Here is an 8104-nt window from a genome sequence, read left to right on the forward strand (position 1 = left end):
GCTGAGTGATGTGAATCATCATTGGCAGAAACCTCAGTAATATGACCACATTCCCTCAGACTCAAGATTCTGATTATGGTCGTTATTTGCGATGAATGGATGGTGTACATCAGAGGATCACTGGAGAAGTTAGAAGAATAAGGAAGAAAAGCTGGGATCTCAGGGATCCCTGGACCATTTTATTTGATGTCTCTTCCTACATACTATTTTGACCCTGACTCATGAAGGTAAAGAACAATACTGTAGTGGTCCAGAAGAAAAATTGGCCACCACATCTGAACTGGTACAGACTTCAGTGCTGACAAATGTATTTAATCTTTGGCGTTGCTTTACCTATTTTCAACGTCCTTCTAGTTGTTCCCACCAGAGTGCCAAGTGATATCTTACACTAAGCCTGTGTATTGTTCAACTTTGCTCACAAGCCAACCTTCTTTTCCCAGTTCTCTTGTCTGTTGATGACTCCTACATTTGTGAAAAACAAGCTGAATCACTTCTACTCTATTCCTTCTTTTTTCCTCCTCAGTTGAAACTTTCTCCTTCATTGTATTTTATTGGGTCATCCTTTCTTTTATTTCAACACTCACTTGTCTAGATGAGGAAGCCCTTTACTGTTTAACCAGCTTTCCTTCCCTCCAGCCTCCCCGTGCCTGCTGCTTTCTACACACTGCTGTCAATCATCCCATTCCTTTCCGGCTGAGAGCCCACAGCACCCTCCTACTATCTCATTAGTCTACTTCCTGGTTATCATTATTTGAATTTTCTGTAACCAGGGAATCACAGCCTTAGAGATTTTCCTTCCAAATGATCCCATCTTCATTGTTTCCACTGTACCTCCATAATCCTAGAACTCATTAGCTATAAGCCCAGTAACCACTGGCCCCTTACTTCAGTTTCTCCACTCTCCCCTGCATTCCACCACTGCACTAAACTTGCTTAAATATCATTTGATCAAGCCCCACCTTGGTTCAAGAATGCACAGTGGTTTACCACTTCCTATCACATCAGATCTAGATTTCTTTGTCTGCTACCATCACCAGGTCCTATAAGCCAACTTGCCCACCTACTTTTAACCTTAATTTCTTTAAGACCTCATTTCCTCCATTTCTTCTGTTCTATAAATAACTTAGCTTGGTCCTAATGGTACAGCTTCACTTAAACTCTTTACTCGCCGCTGAATCAAGTCCTGTTTAATGTCTTAAGATCTGTACAATCTTTACTGGCTATCTTTCTACATCTATTTCATGGTCTATCCAGAATAGAATCAAGATATTTCAAGTAACAGGTCAAATTTTACATGGACAGATGGGAATTAAGAGTCCCAAGAACACAGAAGGAAACTGGCTTGAGAGAGAACCTATAATATTAAAGATGTTCTATGGGCCTAGGAGAGCAGGAGATGAGAGTCAAGCTTGAGAAGGACAAGATCATGAATGAAGAAAGCCAGTTCCAGGAGAGATGCAGGCATCCTGGGTTTAGAATGCATTCAGAAGGTGCAGGTTCAGGGTCAGAAATTGTGGTATATGCCTGGAATCCCAGCTACTTGGAAGGTGAGGCTTGGGAAGATTATTATTTGAAACCAGTTCAGGCAAAAAGTTAGTGAGACTTCCATCTCAGCTAATATAGCTGATCATGGTGATCCTTGCTTGTCATCCTAACAACACTGAACCATAAACAGAAGGATGATCTTCTAGGCCAGACCAGGCAAAATATAACAAAGGTAAAAAATAACTATTAAAAATTGAAAAAATAACTAAAACAGAAAGGGCTGGGATATGGTTCAAATGGTAAGAGTGCCTCCCTAGTAAGTATGAGGCCCTGAGTTCAAGCTCCAGTACAGAAAAAAAAGTTACAGTTTCAGGTCATACAAGTCCAGATGGCAAGAAGACAGAGTCAAGAGACTGATAGAAGAACTGAAATATTCCTTTCAGTTCTTTTGGGGTGGCAGGATTACCATCCCCACATGCCTTCATTTTGTATATATATTTTGTGCATATGTCTGACCTCTGTGTAGACAGGCTCCAGTGATGACCACTGCAAATTTCTTCTTTCATCTGTATTCCATGTCATTCTGCCACAGATAGCTGGTGTTTATTTCTTCCTCTCCTTGGTCTTGTCACTGCTTTGTCTAATAGCTTATAATGGAAAGTAATGAAAGGCCTGGGATGCTGCCTTTACATTCCTAAAAGCAAAGGGCTCATCAGGATCTTGCATAGTGTTTTTACTGTTGCTGCTGCTCAGAACTCTGCTATATAGACTTCCTGATCTGTAAGATTATAGGAAAAACTATCATTCATGGCATCCTTGAGGCATAACTTAAATCTTTGTCACTTATAATGGGTCTGGGCTTGGGTTTGGTACTATCACCAAGATTTCCTTGCTACACAATGAAGCTTCTGAAGAAAAGGAATATTTTTTCTTTTATCAGCACACATCAAAAATGCTTCAAATATTGAACATATCTTTAGAGTTGTATTTGTTTTTTCTGTGTCTTAGGACTTATGACAAGGTTCAAGCTTGAAATAGGGCCATGTTTAACACAAGTTAAGTCATTAGGATTCCATGGATTTGTGTGAGGGCATTTATTCCCTTAATATGCAGTGTTTTCTGGGATCTAAGTATAGTCAGAAGGCTATCATATTTCTGGTATTAGAATGTTATAATTATTCATTTATGGGGACAAATCCACGTAAGTATTGAGATCTAAAGAGGAAGGATCAACTTAATCTAAATATACCTCAGATACTTAAAGATAAGGGATGAATAAGTTCTATTACAATAAAAATCAGCATACTCTTGAATTTACAAATTGCAAGTAGGGATGGATGAACCTGTTTGGGCAAAGAACTTGCTAAGAGTTTAAGCCTAATGCTTTGCTAGAGGTCTCTCTATATCATGGTGATCAAGATATTGCTCCTAATGACTATAAACCAATTTAAAAAAATCAAAATTAGCATTTCTGGTTCTTTAGCATTAAGGAAATGTTTTCTGATTAAATTAAAAAGGAAGATATAACTGGGTGCTGGTAGCTCCCTCCATGTAATCCTAGCTACTCAGGAGACTGAGATCTAAGGATCATGGCTCAAAGCCAGCCTGGGTAAGAAAGTCCATGAGACTCATACCTACAATTAAACACAATTAAAAATTTAATTTAATTTAAACAATTTTAAAAAAAGAGCTGGAAGTGGAGCTGTGGCTCAAGTGGTAGAGTGCTACGTTGAGCAACAAAGCTCAGGGATAGCACCCAGGCTCAGAGTTCAAATCCCAGGACTAGCAGGCGTGCGCCCATGCGTGTTCACGTGCGCATGCACACGCGCGCGCCCATGCACATACACACACACACACACACACACACACACACACACACGCGGAAGACACATAGTATTAAAGGTACTTTAGGGGCTGGGAAGGTGGCTCAGTGGTAGAGCACTTGCCTTGCATGCATGAGGCCCTGGGTTCGATTCCCCAGCACCACATAAGCAAAAAGAAAAAAAGCCGGAAGTGTCATGGTGGCTCAAGTGGTAGAGTGCTAGCCTTGAGCTGAAGAGCTGAGGGACAGCACCCAGGCCCAGAGTTCAGACCCACAACCGGACCCAAAAAAAAAAAAAAAAGGTACTTTAAAAAGGCCCAACAACGTAGTGACCAGGGTTCACAGAGATCCATGTTACTGGGGTTCTGTAGCCAGAGAATTTCACTGATGGAATTAGGGTCACATATACTGTGAAAGAAAATGGACAAGGCAGGAGGTGGCTAGCTCCTGTAGAACATGAGTATATGTTGGATCAAAAGGGCATAAAATGCTAAGTGCTGGTGGCTCATGCCTGTAATCCTAGCTACTCAGGAAGCTAAGATCTAAAGAATCATAGTTCGAAGCTAGCTGGGGCAGAAAAGTCCCTGTGAGACTCTTATCTTTAATTAACCACTCAAAAACTGAAAGTGGAGCTTTAGCTCAAGTGATAAGAGTGCTAATCTTGAGGAAAAGTGCTTAGAACCCAGGCTCTGAGTTTAAGCCCTAGGACCAACAAAAAGAAAAGGAAAAAAAGGCATAAAATGACTTTCTGAAGCCAATGTTGTGATCTTGGGTAGAGTTCACTTATTTGAGTCTGTTTTTACATTTTAGATGTAGACAATGATAATATCAGTTCTGCTTACTCCATTGGATGTCATAAAAATACACTAGGATAATATTCAATAAAACATGCTGAAAGTTCTACAAGAACATAAGATTTAACCTATGATACCAACATTTTGGAAAAAAGAAAAAGCATAAATAGAAAGGGAAACATTGAGCTAGTGTGTAAATCAAGTGACTTAGGAACGGGTAATTTATGTCATGGTAAGTATATATTAGGGTTGAGTCATAGTCATTTATGTATGATTTCAAAGGAAACGATAAGAAAACCATATATTTTCAATAATTGGAAAGGCCTTATTGAAGAACTGGGATTTTGGAGGCTAGAAGGAAGGAAGTAGGGAGAATTAATGGATATAAAAGACATCATATCAAATCAGCTAGAGTGCAGGTGGCATTGCCAAGTTAAAGAGATGGTAAGAAGAACCAAGGGACAGAACGTATGGAATAGTGAGCAAACAGTTGCTTTTCCCATTTTTCTCATTTAAGCTTCATTTTAGGAGGTAGGTGTTACGATCCAAATTTACTGGAAATAAACCGAGATTCAAAGAGCTGTACATAGTTTAAGCCTTCACATTGTAGATAGAATCTAGATTAAAAACTCAGCTCTTGCCAGGCAGACATCAGTGAATCACACCTATAATCCTAGCTACTTAGGAGGATGAAATCTAGAAAAGCCTGTGAGACTCTAATTTCTAAATAGCCGATGAAAAGCTGGAGCTGTGCCTCAACTGGTAGAGTACTAGCCTTGAGCAAAAAAAGCTCAGCACAGTGCCAAAACCCAGCATTCAAACTCCATTACCAACATAAAAAAATCTCAGCTCTCCAAAGTACATTATGAGCATATATGGAAATATCATAACGAAATTCCTTACTTTGTATAATTAATATACACTGATTTTAAATTTTTAAAAAAAATCACACCAAGCCCAGGTGTTGGTGGTTTATGCCTATAGTCCTAGAAACTCAAGAGGCTAACATCTGAGGAACATGATTCAAAGTCAGCTAAGGCAGGAAAGTCTATGAGAGTCTTATCTCCAATGAACCACCAGAAAACTAGAAGTGATGCTGTGGCTCAAGGTGGTAGAGTACTGTCCTTGAGCAAAAGGGACAGAGCTCAGGCCCAGAGGTCAAGCCCCACAACCAACAAAAGAAAAAAAAAAAAGAAACAACCATCATCATCCTTTTTTTGTAAACTTCTGTGATGTGTCTTATCAATTAAATAGAAATTGGAATTTTATAAGAAAGATTCATGGGCTCTTCATAATTAATCATTCCCATATCACCTCATCACTGTTTGTATCTAGAGAACATTTTTATTGTATACCAAGTTCCAAACATTGATGCTTTGTTTTTGATGGTTCTTAAGTTGTGTGTGCTTGTATTTTCTATACAAGGATGTATGATTGTGCATGTGTTACATAATTCTAATCAAGCAATTATTTAATGAGTGAATAAAAGCTATCTGAGGGGGGGGGGAAGATGGGAAGGGATGGGAAGGGGAAACAAAGGAGGAGGCTACAATGCTTGATAAGAAATGTACTCATTATCTTGCCCATGTAATTTTATCCCCTCTGTAGGGTATTTTCACAATAAAAAAGAAAAAAAAGCTATCTGAGGTAAAAATATATATATATTCCTATATACTCTGTCTCCTTTTTCCTCGTTGGACCTGTGGAAGCAAGATGGGTCACCAGCAGCTCTACTGGAATCAACCCCGAAAATTCGGCCAGGGATCTCGCTGTTGTTGCGTGTGCGCTAATCGCCGCGGTCTGATCTGGAAGTACCCGCTCAACATGTGCCAGCAGTGTTTCCACCAGTATGCGAAGGACATCGGCTTCATTAAGTTGGACTAAGTGAAGGGACTATCCAAGACTTCAAGCCCAGTGAAAGACCATATTTGTACATAAAATAAAAATTCAAGAAGCCTTCAAAAAATCCTATATATTCCTATATATAGGAATATAATGGGTCATGATTAATAATATAATAGGTCATCACTACTCATTGGTCAGTTCATGCTGCATTCCTATTGAGAGCTCAAAGGATTGAGAATCGATTTCCCATAACAGTAAGAGACATAGCTGAGCACTGGTGGCTCATGCCTGTAATCCTAACTATACAGGAGGCTGAGATCTGAGGATTGCAGTTTAAAGCCAGCCAGGGCAGGAAAGTCCATGAGGCTCTTATCTCCAATTAACCAACAGAAAATGGGAAGTGGTGCTGTGGCTCAAGTGGTAGAGCGTTCACCTTGAGCTGAAAAGCTCAGGGTCAGCACCCAGGTTCAGAGTTCAGCCCCACGAGCAAGAGAAAAAAAAAGGAGAGACATAATATAAATCATTTAGGATCTAAAACAAAGTTCTCCTATGTAAGAATCATAAAGTATTGGTGTACTTCAGAAATCCCAGTTTGGGTGTGGTAGGATGGTAGAGTGGAGTGAAAAGAACATGATCTGAGCAATGGGTAGAAAATGTCCTCCTCCTTTTGAATTACTTTAATATGTTCATGTCCTAAATCACCAAAGTCCCCCTTTCTTCCTCTCTGTTTCTCCAACAAAAAGAAAGAGAAGATAATTGCATTTAGGCTAACCTGCTCATCTAAATACATAAAGAACAACCTCTTAGCTATTGTTCTCTCCATCCAAACCACCTCCTCAGGAAATAAACACATTAGCCATGCCAGAGTTGCCACACAACCAGAATTACGGGACAATCAACAAAAGGAAATGATACTGCAAACACAATTGAGGGCATGATACTCATGAGAGCTTCATCAAATTCCTCTAACAAAACTTCCTCTTACAAACATCCTTTCATAACTGGGACATGATGCTATTGGCCAAAGTATCTCAACAGGGCTGAACTATAGAGTCTTTGGTTCTCATTATAATTAAATGACAATAATAGAAACTTTAAACAATTGGAACCATGATGTAATTATGACATGTGCTTCCTTTGATGAAATCCTCCACGGGTTTTAGGAGTTAGGTCAGAAAGGAAGTATACATGCACCAGGCACACATGATGGATTGAAACCACCAGTTTTAATTTATCCACCCATTGATAAATTCTTACTGCATCATTGTCTAATGAGAACTCAAATAATTAAGAATTCATTTCCAAGAAAAATAACAACTATAATATAAAGTCATTCAGGATCTAAAACAAAGTTCTCAAACTTAAGAATCCTTTAGCCGGAGATTTTTTTCCAGGTCTGGTATTAAGAGCTGATAATGACTATTAATACAGATTTCTCTTTTTTCTCTTTCTTTTTTTGACTGGAAATTTAGCTGTGAAAAGTCATGTTCACATTACTATTTTAGGAGCTGGCTGCCTGTTTGAATCTCAGCCTTGTCATTTCTCGACTACTTTGTCTGCAAGCTACGTTAAACCCATCTAAGCTTAAGTTCCTAGTTTGCAGAATGGGATAAAGCCCATGAACTGGAAGAATCCTTTAAACTTACCAGGGAACCTGCTGCAGCTTTGCAGTAACAGTTGATCCCATTCACTTCCATACATCTTCTTCCTCTTAGCCCAGCTCAAATCCTCCAGTCAGTCTACTATCTTTGTATAGCCACATAAAAGCCTCAACATTTCTTTCCTGACTCACTTTTTCTCTCCAGCTTCTACTCCATTTCTCAAGTTTAATTATTAGCAAACACCTGGAAAGAATTGTCATTACTGGCGGCTATTTCCAGTTCAGTTCCCATTCTTTCTTAATCAACTCCATTTTAGCTCTGCCCTCGTTACTTCTAGGGTTGCTTGTTCCTTCTAGTTAACACAGCCAGCAGTCAGTCCGTATCCCTCATCTCTTTTTATCTACAGCAGACTGTGAAACAATTGAGAAACTGCTTCTCTGAGAAGTTCTGTCTGCACTTGGTGTTCCAGTGACTAGGTCTGCATAACAAATTATTCCAAAACTTAATTGCTTAAAACAATCAACTCATTTATTTTGCTCATGAATCTGCACTGTGGG

At 39.2% G+C, this 8104-nt stretch overlaps 1 protein-coding gene across 1 annotated transcript; it reads left to right on the plus strand.

Annotated features, from left to right (window-relative positions):
- Positions 1-5787: 5787 nt before the first annotated feature.
- LOC122096125 (40S ribosomal protein S29-like) lies at positions 5788-6061 on the plus strand. Its single transcript, XM_042666542.1, has one exon. The coding sequence runs from the start codon at positions 5815-5817 to the stop codon at positions 5983-5985; it is 171 nt and encodes a 56-aa protein (XP_042522476.1). The 5' UTR covers positions 5788-5814; the 3' UTR covers positions 5986-6061.
- Positions 6062-8104: the final 2043 nt, after the last annotated feature.

Source organism: Dipodomys spectabilis, unplaced genomic scaffold (genome assembly GCF_019054845.1).
Source record: "Dipodomys spectabilis isolate Male_0828 unplaced genomic scaffold, ASM1905484v1 ptg000365l, whole genome shotgun sequence".
Classification (NCBI taxonomy): domain Eukaryota; kingdom Metazoa; phylum Chordata; class Mammalia; order Rodentia; family Heteromyidae; genus Dipodomys; species Dipodomys spectabilis.

Excerpts from the sequence above, each read along its gene's own strand:
- LOC122096125 (XM_042666542.1), top strand. The coding sequence starts at position 5,815 with ATGGGTCACCAGCAGCTCTACTGGAATCAACCCCGAAAATTCGGCCAG.